At 33.5% G+C, this 20,240-nt stretch overlaps 1 protein-coding gene across 2 annotated transcripts; it reads right to left on the reverse strand.

Moving 5' to 3' along the window:
• Positions 1-1,467: 1,467 nt before the first annotated feature.
• Smp_134410.1 (putative monocarboxylate transporter) lies at positions 1,468-19,649 on the reverse strand (the record flags this gene model as incomplete). Of its 2 annotated transcripts, none has more annotated exons than XM_018800148.1 (4): positions 1,468-1,695; positions 14,366-14,512; positions 17,309-18,007; positions 18,455-19,649. In XM_018800148.1, the coding sequence occupies 4 exons, from the start codon at positions 19,647-19,649 to the stop codon at positions 1,514-1,516; spliced, it is 2,223 nt and encodes a 740-aa protein (XP_018653991.1). In that variant the 3' UTR covers positions 1,468-1,513. The 2 variants fall into 2 exon arrangements, with proteins under 2 accessions (XP_018653991.1, XP_018653992.1); XM_018800149.1 differs by lacking the exon at positions 1,468-1,695 and adding an exon at positions 10,661-10,903.
• Between the last annotated feature and the right edge of the window lie 591 nt (positions 19,650-20,240).

The following is a 20,240-nucleotide window of genomic DNA, read 5'->3' on the forward strand; positions in this document are numbered from 1 at the left end:
GTTTCATCAAAGTGGTATTTGGCTATTTGCCAAAGTACAGTCAATTGTAAAACTTGACATACACTAAGAGGATGTTCATTTCTATTCTTTCGTCCACAATCATTTTCATATAGGTTGACATAAAACAAACAAGCTTCTACATTCCCTGTTAAGTACACCTTTTCCTCATTATTTCAATGCGTAATAACGATTATATATATCAAATGTTTTGCTACCTATGATAAAATAAACGTATATATGTGGTGAACAAACAATTGAAGAAAATGTACATTGAATAAAAATATCTCTCTCAGAAGAAGATCAAGAAAGAAGATGGGAAACAAAACCGGCTATGAATAGTAAATTCTACTTTTTCACATCCACATACAAAATAACTATGTTTGAATGCGTACAATATGAAAATAGTGTGACATTATCTGTGAATCTAAATACTAGTAAAGTTTCACAAAAATAATAGTAGTAAGGATGACAACAATATTAATATACCAATAAGAAGAATTACATTAACAGTTGTAATGAAAAATATAATTGCTGATAGTAATAATCGTAGCACCTGTATTAGTTGCAATGGTATTAATAATAAGCTGTAACCAATAGAAAGAGTTGAGTCATGAAAGCACCATTTGTCTCTCACTGAAGTGACACATCCACGTACATTGAATATACACACATATATATTTAATGACTAGAAATAATAAGTTATACAATTACATCTGGTGTTTATAGAAGTAAAATAAAGAGATGGAAGGTATAGAATAATGTAAATAGAAAGGCTGAGATTAATATAAAGGAAGTAAACATGTAAATAACAACAAAAACGAAACGATAAGTGTTTTGAGAAGAAAGAATGCCAATACGAATCACACTTACAATAGTGAGGAAAGAGTGTGTGGATGAGTAATGATATTCATAAACAATACTCTTTTTTTCTGAGTGGAATGTAGAGTTCTTTGTGTATATGTATGAGTATTTGATTTTTATTTAAAAATAGAGTAACTGTAATTTGAACTTCTATAAACAGAGGAAAATGCTATAATTATCTTGTTGAACAAAATAAAAAATAATCTTTATGACTAATGCACTTTTTTGAATTGGTGTACAACGTTTAAAACTGTCGGATTAAAACAAAAATGAATAAACAGATAGCTAATTAACAAATATCTATATAAATTTTAACGAATAAAAATTAAACCAGCCATTATAGACTGCACTGATAAGTAAAACCAATGTTTGTTTCGATAAATAATAGCAATAATAATGATAATAATAATAGCAGTCGACTTCAAAAGTAATCTCGAAGAAAAAGATAGAACCAAGTCTGAAATAAACATTCGACACATGTAAGATACAATGCAAGAAGAACAGAGAGGAAACAAAATATAACGAATTAGTCGAAGACAACTACCAATAAAATCTGAGCAAGATAATATTACATCATCTACTTTTAAGGTAGTGGTCATTGTGATAAATCATAGAAAAACCATTATTATTGTTAGTAGTAGTAGTATCGTTGTTACGTTTGAGCTTCTAATACAATTTCAGAACAATTTTGTTGTAAACGACGTAATCGACGCGCACGCCTTCTTCGAAAATGCTGTATAATAATAGGAACAACTGAAAATGCTGCCAAAACCATACCCAAACCAGAAATAATGAAGGCTGGATCATGTGATTGAGTTAGATCAATTATATAACCTGATAGTACAGGAAAAGACAAATAGGAAATGAAAGGAAACAAGTCACAATTCAATCATTTTGCACTAACATTCAAAAACTCAATACTACTCGATCGCGCAGAACTAAACAAGCATAGTTGGGCCAAATGTTTGGATAAATTCTTAGCCATACATGAAAATAACGTTCTTTTTTTACCACAGTATAATAAACTTAGTTAAGAATTTGTGTACTTCGTTAAGCGAGTAGTTATAAAATCAGTTAGAAGACTTTCGGAGTTTGAAAAACAAAAAGGCCGAAATAAAAACCCAGTACTATTTAATTTTGCACAATTTTTTAACATATATTCATAAGCAAAATAGAAATTGGAAGCAACGTTTTCATTTTGATTAGTTCAAGCTTTGAAAAAAACAAACACACTGAGTGATAAAAGCTTTCTGTAAAGTTAACTAATTCCAGGTTCTACAACTAAATTAGGATTTATCCTACAGGTTTAGGTAATTAATGAAGAGAGAGATTATTGGCACAAGTGAAAAATTGTCAATTCAAATTAAAAACAAGAATTGGTTAGAAAGGTGTTATATAAAGAAGTGAACACCACACAAATAAGCAATCAAAAACCATTAAACAGTGGAAAATAATAGAACACGATAAATCGGCAAACTTCTTATTAGATCAGTGTAAAAACACAATTCTATGACTAAGGGGAGATAATTCAACGCTTTACAAACTAACAAAAAAGCATATACAGTATTTACTAAGCATAAGTAATGACAATTTTTAATTTGACGTTTGTTAACTTAAACTGAAAAATAATTTTTGGACGTTTGTAGGGTGGTCAGTGTGAATGAATCACCAAAACTGTCCTAAAATTCAAAGTTGAGAAATTATTGTAAATGAGCAGTTAGCCAACGAGACTATCTGGACATATGTTACTCCTAGTACACGTTTGTGAAGTTAAATTGACAATAACATACGTAAAACATTTCTGGTGGTAATAAATAAGACTGTAGATATTCAAGACAACAGTTCACACAGTCCCTAAAGTAATAGTTATGTGACAGATTTAAAATACTTTTATCTACTGTGTTTATAATATCATATGAAGATTTTCCTAAACAAAAAACCCTTGAGTCGAATGAATTGGGGATGATATAAAGACATTTGAAACACCGTTAAGCACCTACTACCATTACACAATTAAGTACGATACATGAAAACGATTAGTGAGGAGTCTACGTAAATGACGTTATTCTACGCTTTTTATATTATTAGTTATTTAGTCCGATCCACTGTCTTCAACGATGCATTTAAAAAAAATGTAATAGTCAAACTCATTAAAGTTCACAAATAAATCACAAAGAAACCAACTTACTGAAGAATGGTACACAAGTGTTTACAACAAGGTTTAACATTTACAAACAAAGTATTTTCACGTTGAATAAAAAAAATAATAATCGAACTTACACGAAACTTCTATCAACTTTTAAAACACAAGAGAAGTAACAGCATGTAAATTACTAATAGAAAAAAAAATTAAGAGTACATACGATTAGCGTTCTTTAATTAGTTAAAAAATAAGCTAAATTTTTAATACTTTCAAGAAGTAATACAGTTCAAGCGTACATGAAAATGATGTTAATATATATCGTCAATATTGATTTTATTTGAGTAAGGTCTTATAGTAAATAATGTGAGAAGCACTAGTACATTACGGTGTAATTCAGGTTTATAATATGGACTATAAGAAATGTGTCTTGCCAAGTTCGAGAAAAAAAGATGAAGACAATATTTCAGAATGTTTTCATACATCATAGTTTTATTATCACACTAATCTTTAACAGTCCAAATGGAAAAAAGCTATTATTCAGTTTCTAGTCTTACTTGATAAGAAGCTCAGTGTGTAAAACTATGCCATACTAACTAAATTAGCCGATCATATAGATAACTTATGTACATATCCTTTGATAGTATACAATGTTGCTCATTTCTGTATCCGTATAAATGCAAATCTAAGACAAAAATAATTTTTTGTGCATTCTAATCTGCGTAATCTGAAAGCTAATCTTTGATTACCATCACCTTAGCCAATTCAAAACTCCTTTTTCCTATTTTTACTACAAATAAAGCGAATCTTTACTATATTATTTCAAGAATTTCATGTGTTCAGGTCATCAGTCGTTTGCACGTGACTACTTTATATACTCCCTCTCTCCCTCTTAAATTTCCCATACATGCTAATCACTAGGATACGATTTCCTAACTGTACTTTTAACTGTCACCAAGTCGATAGCTAATATATGTATCCTTGTATACATACGGTTATAAGTTAGTCGGTTGCCACAGTTACCCGTTTTCTTTACGTTTCCATCTTATTTCGTTGCTAAAATTGACTGCTTTTATTTTTTTAATTGCGAGTTCTAGTATTCATTCTAGTCATTTATTTGTATTATTTGTTTCTGTGTTAGAATGGGAGTATGAAGTAGAAGAATAGAGAAATCACAATTAACATTATCTAAAGGAAGGTTTGGAAATAGTTAAGAGAATTGTGATATGATTTTCTAACTGGTCTGTTACCTTCTTGTTTGTGTATATGAGTGTTTGATTAATGTATTCATACATTCATTTGATAATACAATGAAAGTAAGTCAAAATCAATTGTTATTACGATATAATCAAAAAGTTATGAGCGACTCTATGTATAGTCTTTTATTTTTTATTAATAGAGGTGCACGTAGACATGATAAAACTTTTATTGTAGTAATACAATAACCTAACTTCTTTATCTCTGAAGTGGTTATGCCTGTAGAAGCTATATGTCACTATATTACTTCACTTACTATAAATCCACAAATTCATGATGTCCTATTAAAGTATATGATGTAACGTACTCAGCTTTAAGTCACATTTTCGATTTAAGAATCAACGATACTATCCGGCTACACTAGACAAAATAAGTGTTCAATGTATTCAGATCTGCTATTCATTGACTGAAAGTCAGGGGCTCGATCCACTAAACCATTTCTTTAATATGAAGTGATCTCAACTCCAAATAATCCACTTGTGATGGTTGTGACTACAGCTACGGACATTAAAGTTGTCAATCATTAATCAAAATCAAATCCTATTTTTACTACTCACGAATATTATCAACTTGACGATAAAAACTAGCTCTACAAATCCCTGTTAATCGCTTTTTAATTCGTAGTCATGTACAATTCATGGTGTATAAACTTGCATAATAATAAATATATTGGATGTGACAAGAATTTAATTTTGACGTTAATATTAAAGTAAGGCAAAGTTGCAAATTTTTATGAAACACATACACATTTCAGTAGAGTTGAACTGTAGCTAACTAGAAGTGGAATGCAAGATGCGAGTTTCATCCTGTTTTTGGCTCGTCAGCTGGATGTAACTAAATTCCAGTGTTAACGCTCACACAGACTCGTACCCAATATATTTCGCTTCAAGGGTCAACGCGTTGTCCATTGAGGCATTGAATCCAGGAAGCCACTGAATTTTTCAAAGAGTATGAATGTATTTTTTAGCTTCACTAAATTCAATTAAAACTATATTGATATCAAGAAAATCAGATGTAATTCCATCAGATTTCTGAGACCAAGTCAATTGATCTTTCAAGGTAGTCAAATTTCCGGATCCGAAGGAAGCATTTGAAAATTATTTTCTAAACACCACAATGTAGTTAATTTGGAGTAGTTTCCAAACCTGCTGATGAAAAATTCGCTATCAAATAATGAAGTTCAGAGAATACTAAACCTCAACCGAACAAACAAGTATCAGGATGATACAACGACGAAAATTACTAGATAGGTTGCTCGTGATACTTACGCTCATGGTTGTTCGTCATCATTAAAATTTCCAAAAATAAAATAACAAGAAAAACATTTGAAAAAGCAGATTGTCCAAACGAAATCTATTACCAACCAAGATACATGTTGCTGAAAAAATGAAAGAGAATTTGTCATAGATACAACTCACCAGTTTAGTTTACAGATTTTAAGTCAATGAGTTATATGTTTGAGTCAAGTCGAATACTTTGTATTTGAGAAACATACATGGTCCATACATACACATAATATAAATATATACCATGTTTCCATCTATCAACCACAAGCTACTAACCACCGAAACATAAGTGTTAATAAACGTAGCATGTAATTATCAAGATTTTGTAACAACACATGGTCTCTCTTTAGTTGATCAAAATATCATTATTTTAGGTCACAGGTAAGTACTGTGATCAATAGTCATATTGCCAAACTGAAAACTACCAACCACTTGAAAGAAGTATTTCATATGATTACTTAGCAACTAGCAAAAACCTTGGTAGTACAATCACTACTGAATATCGTCAAATAAGTGGTGTCAAAAGGAATATGTTAAATAATGTGAGTAAATAATAATTAGTAACTAAATAGTGTTAGATATCACTTGATTATATATATGGTTATAAATTAGTTATTATGCTACCATAGTTACTCATTTTTGTTATATTTACATTAAAGTTAGTTGTTGAAGTTGGTTACTTTTACTTTTCATCACGAATTTCGGTTTTCATCTCAGTCATCTACATAAAAATGCTGAGAAACGATAAGTTTCTTTGAGATCGAGAAAATGAATACAATACTGACAGATATAAACATGTGTAAAACGTAGGTCTAACATTTCACATTACTAGCTATCTAATACCCCGAGGACAGTATAAAACATTATCATAACTATTATTATTATTGTTCATGGCTTTATTCAATATTATATTTTGGTACAGTATAGAATTCTCAGTACGAGGTATTTCAACAAGTTTCTTTCACAAAAACAGAAAAAGGTGAAAAAAGATCTGAATCTTTACAATTTATCAATTAGAGACATGTTTAAGAATACAGGTTATTGACTAGGCCAACTCTAACAACCTGTTCGTTATAGAGTATATTTGCTTTTCATAAACGCGCCCGTATAGGTTATGCGATTAATAGACATAATGAGGTGTTAAAACAAAATAAAAAAAACAGATAACTTGTTGAGAATATTCAGATGGCAGGAACAGGTAGTTCAGATATTCAAGCAGGCCGCCAGATGATATAACTTGTTAAGTAAAAGTTGTCTTGGGATAGAATCAAAAGAAGTATAGTGAAGAAAAGCGAATCAAACATACTTCTTACCCTTATCGAACATGGTTATCAAAGGACAAATACAGCTCATGGTTACTGTTTCATTATTTCACTTCTTGAGCAAATATTTGCATAGAGAGCGGAGTTAATTATGGAACCTCATAAATACAATCAAGTATAGCATTAAATGCTTTTCCGATCGAAAGTATACATGAGTTTACACTTCCACTTTGAATTTTTTTTTCTACTATCGTCCTTATTAGAGTGCCAGATAGAAAAACCTTACCTTCTTCCTTCTGACTTTGTTAGCGTTTACAGTAACATGTAATGTTGTTACTAGTATTCTGTCGTGTGCACCTCTGAATCAATCGCTTTCTTGATACATTACATAAGACAGTCTTTTCAGTCTGTAATTTTACGGAACATATAAAAGTCCTGACACAAACCACGACAAACATATGGCTAAGAATTCGCATATCATTTTTATGAATAAACAACATCTACAACTGAATTTAACGACTGTATTTATTTTCAGAGCCAACATTACCAGAACTCGGTACCAAAGTTGGTTTTCTTTAATTATTTACACAAATAGTACAACATATATATATATATATATATATCACAATATGGGAATTTTACAAATAATACAATCAAAAAGCCATTCGTGATGGGTTAAACAAGTGACCATTTGATGAGGTTAATAAAATAAAATGGATCTAATAAGATTATTGTTGAGAAAAAATAGTTTCTTAAACAATCAAAAATGTCATGAATGAATGTATGTTCGGATATTTTCGATTTCTATTTGTCAATTATTATTACAACTGTGGATGATACACTTACAATTATTGTCGCATGATCGACAAATTCAATCGGTTAACCAGGCATATAAATAACATGAGACAAAGTATATCAATCTACCCAGTAATAATAAACAAAAAAAACTAATCATTTTGGTAAAACATGTATACAATTTACAGTTGTATGCGCTAAATTCCAGTCAATAATGTAACTAATTTTATTTAGTTTATTAAAATAATAGTTAATCAAAACTTCAGAATATTCTACAACTTATAATGGTAGTAATGAATTAGATTTATTAACAACAAAGTTATTAATAGTGAATGAAATACACAAACTATGTAATTAGTATCGTTAAAACGATACATGATTATCAATTTGCATTCATACATCTGAAGTTTGAAAACGTATATACAGTCACTTCCAGTGAAATTTTACTTACTTCTTTCCCTTGTTAGGGGTGTTGTTTACGAAGGAGGACAAGAAGCGAATATCCGGAGCTTACACTGGGTTAGTGGGTACGAAAGGTTCACCTAGGGGAGTTGAAAAATCACGATTCCAGATCGACGGCACACATGGGCTCCAGGATCCTGAGGGAACAAATGGAGTATGAACCTATCTTTGGTCACCGGTTACCATGAGATCTCTTAACGTTGCTCCACTGCCTTGGAAATTAAAACTCTATGTCAAAGGCTTAAGCAGTGGCTCCCTAAGAAAACCGCTTGCTTCGGTTTGGGTACCCGAAAGTATCTTAACCCTCACACAAATTTCATGTGGCGCATATATATTTTGACTCCCCTTTGTATCAATGTTTGTGTTTAAATAAATAAATAGTTGAAAATGACTTCTGGATAACTAGAATATGATGTTCCTGACGAATTGATCTTCAAAAATACTAAAGAATTCTACATATTATATATACTCACCAGAAGACCCTACAAATGAAACTAACCAAGTTCCTCAGGATTTGATGCAAAGAGATTTAGCTCTCAGATTAATTAACCTAAGATGTATTAAGTAACATATTCAACTTTATTCGACAGAGACGTTACTTTTTTATTCAGATCAATGATGAAATAAGGAATATATAGACAACTTAATAGGAATCACGAATTATCTAAAACATATCAGATAGTATCGAGAAAATGATAAGGTAATAGAGGTCAGCCGAAGGTTTACATGTTGTGCTAATGAAAACAGTTGATTGTATTACTAAGATGAAACTAATTCGAAATGATCAAGATTTTAGATAAATGAAATGAAGATTTCATTGATTCTCGGGAAAAGCAAATCACTAATACACTCAAAAGACTTTTAAGGAAGAAGCTCACTGATAACGTAACGCACAATATTCAACGGCCCCAGTGGTTTCATTTTTATTACATATACGATCTACCAAAGGTACATAAACATAATGTCTTAATTAGACTTATATTATCAGTGATTACGTCACCTTATAACAAGTTTGTACTCTGAATAGCACAAAAGTTGGAGCCACGGTGCTAGCAATCAGCTACATATATCTTGATAGATCTGTTTGACTTTATTGTCAAACTGAATGATGTAAACAACCTTGGTAGCCTAATAGTTTTTTTTGTTTACCAAAGTGCCTTTTCCTGAAATTACAGAAATCGTTTACCGACATTCTGACCTCTAACCTCTGCCAGTATATTATTTGAAACAACTTTAATTACATGGATGAGGGCTGTCCAGTTCCGGTTTAACAGTACCACATACCATCACATTGTAGAAACTCAACTTCAGTAAGTCCGGCCCTGGGAAATATTTTTGTGGGTAAGCTTGGAAGACCGAGCTTACGGAAGTAGTTGATAAACTGATGTATTATTTGAAGTATTTAGGGATATGTTTATGGTAAGTAATAATCAACATGCAGCCTATATACAGCCTTATAACTTTCTGGAAACGAATATCTAGCTTACTATGGGACACAAAAAGGACGAGAAGATCCAATCTCTTATACCGTAATGCAACAGAGAAGAGATGAAACAGTTTAAAGTTTGATTTACTGACAAGGTACAAAGAGTGTATTTTAACTGGAATAACTTTTATTCAGCCTGTTACAAAACTTACTGGCCAAGACACCATTTTACAGAGAAGAAAAAATATTTACCAATAACAAACTAGAATAGAAACTTATGAATTCTAAAAGGCCCCCAATAAACGACAAGTATCCATAAAAGTTTGTTAACAGATACAGTAAAACGGGGTATAAAAAGCCTAAAATAACTTCAGTCACCAGATAACGCATTACATGTTTACCATGACTTTAGACGTGTTGATGCTCCAATATCAACTAAGATATCCTGGACCCAAAACGATCGTTTTCTGTAAAGCTACATGCTCCCTAAAACAATCAGAAATCGACCGATATGACTTTCATGCTATTTCCAACTGTGTGTATTCATTTATGTGTATCTCACAAATAAGTTAGGCTGATAGATAAGAAAAAAGGCCCTACCTTAATATACTCGCTCGAATGTCATGAAGAGTTTCAGGACTGCTCTTTCAAGATATTCATTTGACACATAGCATGAAGTATGTACCCTAATATCCTTCCAGGTGATTATTAAAAAAGTAATCTTTAGTCTTGTTGAAGTTGCCGAATCCATAACTACTGAACGCGAAAACAACGTGTTTTCAAAAAGAAATGGTTATGAGTCCGTTATTGCCTTCGAAAAATACCTCTTGTTTCATTACATTACAGTATGTTTTTTTAACTCCTTCTTCTTTCGATTACATGACCTCTCAATTCTTTACTTGTTTATAATTATATTTTTAACTGAGTTTAATTCATGTTATTCGTTACTGATATTAACCTGTATTCAGTTATTTTACTGTACAATCATTTAGTGTTTTGTTAGTACCATGTTTCGTGTTGTAGAGTCTTCTCTTGAATAAGACATTTATTTGCGACACATGATTCAATCTTTTATCTTATTCGCGTCGTTTTTCTACCAGCTTCATTTGTATAAGTATGTGAATCTACAGTGTAACCCGTAATACAGTACACAAATGCTAGTGAAAACCCAGATGTTTGGAGTGAATGTTGCTCTAGTGCTCAGTTCAACAACGACAACTCAAGTCCGAATGTTGTGGTAAGAAGAACTTTGGAGCGCTGAACCGGAAACTTGATTATAAACCTATAAGATACAGAATAAAACAACAATGGGACTTTCCAGAGTCCTAGTCGGACATGTCTATCGTCCGAGCTACATAGAGGAGAGAACGTCGAAAGCGGTCAATTTGAACAGCAGGTACGGCTTCGGAAATACCTGGGTAAAACATAGGAGTGAAAGGCAGGATTCAGAAAGTAACCATTTATTAATTCGTGTTTGGTAGGTCAAAACAAAATGAACTGCAGAGTTAAATATGGAAATTAACACAAGAAAAAGCACAAAAGAAGTGAGTATACAGGAGAACAGAGATATATATTAGGTAGTATATCACGAGCGTATTTATAATATCATAGCTAACTTTTGTGAGCAGGCGTTTATAAAGTAGGTCACTCATATTGCTCATCGCAGTTAGCTCTGCTTTGTGGTGTAGTAATACTACCTGGGTAAGCAAGCCAAAGTAGATTGTTGGGGCAAAATTCATTTTTCCGGCATTTTGTACGGTTTGATTTCTATTACGCTAGTCAACAAGTGAAATTGAAGAAGTGACAGGTATACACTATGATACCTTTTACATTTACATTCCTAAAATATCTTTCGGAGATGAGTATGACAGAGGCTTCATTTTCGACCGTCAAAAAACTATTTGCTATACAACCCTGAAAGTTTTAATTATTCGTCTGGCTAGAATAGCATCTACATACTGAACAGAGCTGAAAGTAGGTTGATCTGATTAGATGACTTTGTAATGAGAGCTTTCCTAAAAACCTCTGCTGTATCACATAGGTTGATATAATCAATAAACCATGAAACAAGGAACAATGGTTGAAGTTTCGGAAAAAATATTTTATTGCTGTGAGAAGGCTCAGTCACAAACGTCTTAAAGATTACTTGATCAATATGTTACCAACTATTGCACTGACACTTCGTTTTTTTGTCATTGGAGATTCAGATGAGTTGAGACACATTCCAACCACCGATAATGCTATATGGAAAACCTACTATCTGATGATTCGACAAAAAAATGCTTGTTTCAAATGCCTACGAAAGTATAGCAGGATCTCTCTATTGATATTTTTAAAAGTGATTAGTATTATCCAGTCTGGAACAAAGTTACAATGTATGAAAAATATCCCACTAGTATAATGTAAAAATAACAAATCTAAAACAAAATATCCAACTAATAGACATTCATTGGATAAAGTAACTGTAAGCAATCAGGAAATATCAGTGGTAACTTTTACTACAACCGTTTCCTACAAAATCAATGAAACCAGTAAATGATTTATAAAAGGAAAAACTAATCATTGATCAGTAAGTAGAAATATTATTCTTCCTCCCTAACGTTCACCCTATATATATATATATATATATATATATATATATATATATATATGTTTCATAAGTTCAAACAAAGACTATTTATACTTTGAAATGAAGATGTAAAACAAAAATTGCTTAAATGAAAATGAATTACAAGCTTCGATTGTTTAGACAAGAGTTTTTGATAATATCAGCCGACCTTTATACCATTATAATGATTATTTTTATATTGCATAGAAGCTGATGGTTATTAAAACATTTATCATATAAATCTTATGTAATTTGTAATTCAAATTAATTTCAACTTGGAAGTTCAAGTAGTTCTAGGTCACATGTACTCGGCAATGAGACATACTTTTCACGTGAAAGCTAGTGGTATTACACACTGAAACATACTGAAGAAAGTTGAGTTGAGTTTGAACGTGTAACTGGAGGTTTGAAAAGCATATGTTTTAACTACTGCTCTACAACCTGTATTTATTTGGGTTTTCGCTACTATTTATGGTTACTTATATATGCGCAAACATTTATTTAGATATCCCTAACGATAAACAGTTATACTGTAAAAATAAACGGTTTTAAACAAATCTCACTAGGAAATTAATCGATTTGGAATTGCAATAATAAATATTACAGATTTTCTAAGCGTACCAATCAGACTTCCTTGAGTTTATCTTAACAGTTCTTTTACTTAAAATGGTGCAGCCAGAAGCACATGCATTCCATGATGAAAGCTACAGTACTTAAGAAACTAACATTAAATGTGCTGCAAAGTACTTACTAAATGGTTAACTATCGTTTTGAAACGACTATGATCACGCTTTCGTACGAGCATGCATTTGTTTGCGACTCACTTGATGCAGAAAAACTACAATAAGAAGACCCATTATAATTGAACTGAGTGACAAGAAAGCCAAAAGTAAGCTCCAGGAACAACTGAGGTCACACTTAGACAGTTTGGAAAAGGAGGCTGACTCAGATGTTGCTTGGAAAGATAAACGAATAGCTGTGGAAACAGCAGTAACATTTATTAGTAATTTAAACTAAAAGCTTACAAAAAACCAATGAATTTCTACTAAGACTATTGCACTAATGGGTTCTCGTAAACTCATCTCATCAGCATCTGAATACAATGAAGAGCGAAAGCAAACCAGATCTAGGTTAACCGAATATCTAAGGAACGACTGTGAGCAGTGGTGGGAGACGAAAGCAAAAGAGATGAAAAAGGCAGATGAAAATAACACCATACAACTCTTCAGAGTAGTAAAAGAAACCGACATTAAGAAGTCAATTGTAAGCGAGACGATCTCAGAAAAAGATGAGAATCTCAGCCCAGACGTTTAGAACGATGGGTGGAACACTTTAAGGAGCAGTTCGGCTGACCTTCAGCTACTCTACAGCTACCCACCACTCCCAAACAGCCTGAATGGAAGAACATTGAAGTAGGCCCACCGACTCTAGCTAATCTTAAACGAGGAAGAGCATTTGGATTGGCTCCAGATGTCTTTAAGAATGGTGGTCTAGGTTGACTAACATTTTAGCTAAAATCTGGGAGTTGGACGTAATCCAATTTGACTGGTCGCAATCACTGATTGTCCCAATACATAGGAAGGGATCAAAATCACACATCTTTTCATCCTAGTCGCAGTTCAAGTAAGCTAATATGGACCAATCATATATTTGCTGTGGGAGTTCCTGTAAACAAGAACAGTTATGAGATTCAGTAGCATAGAATAGGACAGAATGCATTACTAATTTTTAACGATGAAATGTTTTATTGATACTACCCTGTCGCCCAAAATGAAGATGACTGAAAGTCAAACTCCTCAGCCACTAAACCAGTACGCCAGTGAAACGTTAATGACACCTAGATTCTTCAACCTATAAGAACCCTGAAAATTTAGTGACTTTTCCGACCGCAAGATAACCAGGACTAGTATGATTTGTCACTATGACGAATGAAAGTGTAGGGGAAAACTAAGCAAATATTGTTTTAGGTTTTGGAGTTACACAGTAGATTTCAAACATAAGATGATAAGTAGCATAAATCAAAGACGTTAATTACTCCCAAAAAATTCCCGAAAATATTTTAACAAAAGTATATTAGTATTCGAATGTGACACATTTTTCTATTAAATACATATGCAAATATGTATGGGAAAATGTGGTAAACACACCAATGTATTAGATTAAGAATACTTGACAGCTTCCTTAAGGTATCATTTTATAGGAAACAAACTTTACATCAGGCAAAGCGTTACAACAACTGAAGTTCATTTTAAACAGCTACATACTTACCAATAAGAGGCGGTCCCAAAATATTGGCCACACCCTGACAAAAAAAACAAATTCCAAGACCATTTGTAAGACGATGTAGTCCAACAAATTCTACCAACAAAACAGTGCACAGAGCATCATTAGCGGCCAGTCCCATACCAAACACGCCTAGATTTGAATGAAAATGAAACACACTGTTAACTGTATAGAAAGTGCAGACAGGCGTAAACAGTATAGAGTCAAATACAAAAGCTTGTCGATTCAAAATGCCGAAATACAACGGAGTAGCCAGGGGAAGACACGCTATAGATTGTAATCATACCAATGACAGTGGGAAACTAGGGGGAACGAAATTAATCAAAAAATGGATCCAACGTAAAGTAACCAAACCAATCTTAGGACTTAAAGAGAGATGAATCTGGCCCATATTACTTAAAGCCTTCAAGCATAAATTACGGTTACCTTGTGAATAACACTCACGATGTCTGCATCTCCAAGGATGACTCAGACAAACAACAAATTACATCATAGTAATAAGAGTAGCAGAGGAATGCACAACATACTCCAAACCACTTTAGTTGACAAACATTCATAACTTGAAATGATTTATCAAACTTATGTAACTCTCTAAGTTTAATATGCGCATCTCTCATTTTAAGCTTCTACCAAACACGAACAATATTTCAAAAACGATTACAACCGAACATATACATCCAGTTCATATTTTACTGACTAACGATGTCTTACAGTCCTGAGTAATAACAGAGAGGACTGTTTTTCGGCGTAATCTACCACTGCTGAGCAGACAGACATAGATGGCAAGTTAATAAAAGATACATTCTTTTTTATATTCTTGTAACGATTATGTGATCCACCAGCCCACAAGGGTTAACAGGACTTCCGAGGTAAATAAAGTGATTAAACTGCTCAGCTACTTCACTTTGCTACAGAACCAAATATCAACTCAGGTCAATCTTGAAGAAGTGTGTTCAAAATATTCTTGAATTATCGTATGACATGTTAACAAGACTGCTTTCTGTCAATTTCACAAAACAGAACTGCATTATTTACGCACAGTAAATAAACAAAACCCTTAGCGCAGCAAACTAATTTGTGAAAAATAGGACGAAAATGTATGACCTTTAGAGGCAAATATATAACGAAACTATGTACAGTAAGTGAACAACCTTCGAATAGGTTACAAAACATTTGCTAGTTTGAAAGGTGTCGAAATCCACTAACTTTTTCTAGACTTTCACCGGTAGCTATTAGCATTCATTATTGATATGTTCGTATAACTGTGTTTTTATATCTGGCCTACACCTGGAAATGTAAACCTTCTTCATCCTTAATCAAGCACCTAATTTTTTAAATACATCCGTGACACGTCTTTGGAATAAGCTCCAAGACGTTTTCCTCTTTCCTTACTTTCCCAGCTATGTTCGTACAAAATAACTGCATTTCAAACTTGTGCGGCAGAACGTTCAGTGACCGAATGATTCTTTTTGAAGCTGGTTGCGTCGGTCGTTATATATATATATATATATATATATATATATATATATATATATCCACCGTCAAGCTAACACTGATGATGTTGAGTAGCGTTTTTGTTAATTCTGCAAAGATGTTAAATTTTAAAAACAAGTAACTCCGAAACTACCATCAGTCATTACTGAGCTTACTTCGAACGTATGAAAAATAGTATGTATCCTTCAAGATAATCGTCAGAAAGGTATGTGTGTGAAAAGGAAAAGTATCAGTATTTATGAGCTTTAAACCTCAATTTTAGGTTACTAACGAAGTGTAAAGTTCTGTTGCTCAGTAGCCTACAGTATTCAACACCAGGCAGAAAATACTAACAACCCAAACGTATTCTAAAATGAAAATTGACAAGAGATTTCAGGCTCTTTTTTCATTTTAGGTAAAACATTCGCTTGATGAGGCCCCTTAGCCTTGTTTATACACCATCTAATTTGAAAAGTACTGTTAACAAACCTATCTCTTGAATATAACTGTTAGAATGGAAAGCTATACTGACAAGCGATGGTCACTAGTAGTGTAAGAACCTAGTTCAAATATTCATCAAAAGAAGTTAAGATGAAATACTCGGAATTCAATATAAGATTTATAAACATATAAATGAAATCTGCCGGAGCTCTTGTATGATCAGTTAGTTATGTACAGCCTGATCCATAAAACAAATCCAGTTTAAGTAACTAAAAAGCCAGCCAAACCACAGAATGAAAACTTCAATTCCAAATAATTTTCCAACTACTGCATTATATTTAGGGTTGATCCTTGAATATATTTAACGTAACTTAAAGACGTTTTCAAATAGTAAACATATTAATTTCCCCAAAGTCATAAATTAGGGCTGCTACTTAATTATTATAGTCGCTCCTTATATTATGAGCGTACGCTTTGCACACTGCTGGTATATCAAGCAGAATAATGATCTCACATTTTGAGTATCATGCATAATATAATATGGTGACATAAACATTAGGACACTTGGAAGTTTAATTATAATCGGGGACTAAGGAATTACTGCCACACACAACTTAATGAACTCGAATGGAAGTCAACTAGCAAAGTTACTGGAGTGGACTAAAAATGTACGCTAATATAGTAGTTACAAATAATTTTACAGTATTTGGAGATAGACAAATACATTTATTTGGTCATTAAAATTGTTTTCTTTAGTTGCAACTTCGTTTGCTAACAAAGATTAATATCTACAGTAATCAGAAGCAGTCCAACAGTTAAGGTGTGGGATTGGTGTTATTCAAAGTGTTGTCAATAAATAACTGATATAGTTAGTAGATGAGTCTACGAACACATATTTGGTTAAATAGTTGGACCTGTTTTGCTTCTAAAACAACTACGTCTGGTAGTAATTGAGTGTTACACTACAGTTTAATATTAAGTGGAAACAATGGAAAACTTGAAGAAAATACTTACTAGAATAAACTGCCATAGACATAAATGTAGTAAGTAACGGCATCAAACACGTTGATACACCACATGCAAGAATCATGAAGAAATATAAAGTCAGAGAATCGACGCCATCACGATCAGCCAAGAATCCAGCCAAAACCTCGCCAACCATGTTAGCACCACCAAGAACAGAAAACAAAAGGGCTGCAAGTGTCTCACTAAGACCATAGTTGATAGCACGCACACCCATAAAAAAATATGTAACATTGTACCAGAAGTAGAGTAAGAAATTTGAAACCATAAACAAAACAAAGGTAGGTCTTCTAAACAGTCGCAGATCGAACAGACGGTGAAAAATATCATGTTTGTCGGCACACATTTCTGTACAGCAATTACAACAATATATTTCCTTATCCTGACATTTTTCACCTTCATCCACCGACTTTAATTCTGATTTTCTACTCGCCAGACAACTACATTTGTACCCCAGTGAACACTGAGATGACACACCAGATTCACTAGAATTGTCTGTTTTGTACACCCTTCTGAGATGATGAAGATCCGGCAGACTCACTGAACTCTGATGTGCGGAGCGATAACACTCAAGCAAACTAGATGAAGAACCTCGAGGAATGTTATTCTGATTATAACTCTGTGAGGTATTATGTGTAAACTTGAGGGAAGTGGTTTCACAGCAATCGTTGAGCATATACGTCTGATTGTCTTGACAGAGATTATTTAAGATGCATGCTTCATCTTTCTTAGGACAAACAGTGTCTTCATGGTTACAATGAATAGAGTTCGTGAACGATTTAGGACTTCCGTTAGTATTGTAAACTTCACATCTATTATTTACCTCACAGTTTTTATCTTGCATACCACAATCAAAATTTTCAATAGGAAGTAAACGTGGGAACGAAACGATATCGGACCGAACTTCCGGAGATTGGAGTATGAAGCTGCACACTTTCTTGTTCCCTGACACATTATTTCGAGGTTTAAATGTAGATGCACCGTCTTTCCATACATCCTGATCATGAGTTTGTTGTGCTTTCTTATCTATTGGTTGTGATTTGGAGTGGATCGGAGAGATTTGAGGGAAATCTTTAGATAAATTTGTCTTGTTTTCCAGAACTTTGAAACAATTTCTATTAGATGAGGGACATACACGCACATCTGAAATCAACTTGTCATTAATTTCATTTGTTGAGTGTAAATAGCTCATTGTAACTCTACGAGGGGCTAACATATGGTCACGTAGCAACTTTATACGACCAAGCACATCCTTATCCAAGTAGTCTGCACTTTCGAAAGGTGGTAAACCCGACTCGCGAGCTAGGTGTTCCAACCAAGCGAGACGTTGTCTATGTCGTTTTTCGACGTCAGTTTCAACAGGACGCATCAGAGCACCACATACTATCATATTTAGGAAAAATCCAGACAGTATCATCATAGCCCCTCGCCACGTATAAATATTCAGTAGCATGTCTACCATTGGAGCAAATACAAGAGCACCAACACCTGTACCTGCTATAGACAAACCAGTGGCAGTAGCTCGTCTGTTATCAAAATACATTGAAACAACAACAAGAGCTGATGTGATGCACAAGCTCGCACCCAGACCAGATAAGATACCGAACGAAAAGACCATTGATATAATAGAATTAGTGAAAGCGCCAGCAAAACATCCTAGACCGCTTATCAGACCACCAACCATGCACGTTACTCGACATCCAAAGCGATTAAGCAGCAACGAAGACAAAGGGGCAGCGAGCGCAGGAATACCATACGAAAATGACCCAATCCACGAAGTAGCACTCATTGAGTCTTGGAATTCCTCAACGAGAGATTCAATAAAAACGCCAAACGATACTATTACCCCGTCGGTTATCATGTGTACGAAAAATGTGGCGATTACAACAACCCAACCCCAACCTCCATCTGGAGGTTCTGGTAAGGACAGTTGACTTGGAGACAATGGAAGTCGCACACTACTGGATGCATCACTTAAATTTGACACAGAGATAGAAGACATCGTTGTTGAAGAGCTTGAATGATCGCTGAGAGATGACAAGAAGTAAGGCATATACCTTGCAAACGTAGGAGAAACGAAATTGGATGTTGTCATACTTTTCAGTGATTTAGATGTTGGTAAAGTGGGTTCTGAAAGAGTACGTGACGACTTAATCATACCACATCCCTTCCTTCCTGACTGAAACTTATTTAAGAAACGTGTATCAAAGTCCCTATTTTCACTACACGGAACTAAGCTGAAAGCAGCCGACGGGAGAGAAACTGCTAATTTTTCTAAGCAATCCATTTGAGGAGAGGTTTTAAAGGCGTTGGTATTTTCCTTATCCATCATCAAAAATATTGAATCCTTATGTATATCGAACAAAGGCTATTTTTCAAATATGCCAAACCTTTTAACTGTTTTAGATGAATATTGTTAGATAAAAAGTTAATACAAGCTTGTTCAGAATATGCAAGTCACCCAAGCAGACCAGTAACATAAATGACTATCCTTAAAACAAATGGCAATTGAGAATTATTGTTCATAGAATAGATAAGGATCAGCAACGCTTGCGGATGTTTCCATCAAAACTAGAGTACCTACACAAATACTTTGAAATATCATACGGTCAGCACAGAAGCGCACACACCAAATTTGCCTCTAATTCAATACACAATATCTTTCCGCTTCTTGATGTAACGGTACAGTTACAAGTCTTCATTATCATCGAGTGTGGGAGCGTAATCACTCGGCTTCACGAATCTTCGTGGATTTGATGGTTAGTTTTGTTGAGTATGAATGAGTGCATTTGTGTTTGGGAAGTATGGTTGCTAGGACAAGCAGTTATTACATAGTTGAGTAAGAGACTTACTGAATGCAATGTGAAAGATCATAAAATTAGGATGTAGAGGAGCGAGTAAAAAGGAAAGGTCAGAATGGGTA

The sequence above is a fragment of the Schistosoma mansoni genome, chromosome W (assembly GCF_000237925.1).
Source record: "Schistosoma mansoni strain Puerto Rico chromosome W, complete genome".
NCBI lineage: Eukaryota > Metazoa > Platyhelminthes > Trematoda > Strigeidida > Schistosomatidae > Schistosoma > Schistosoma mansoni.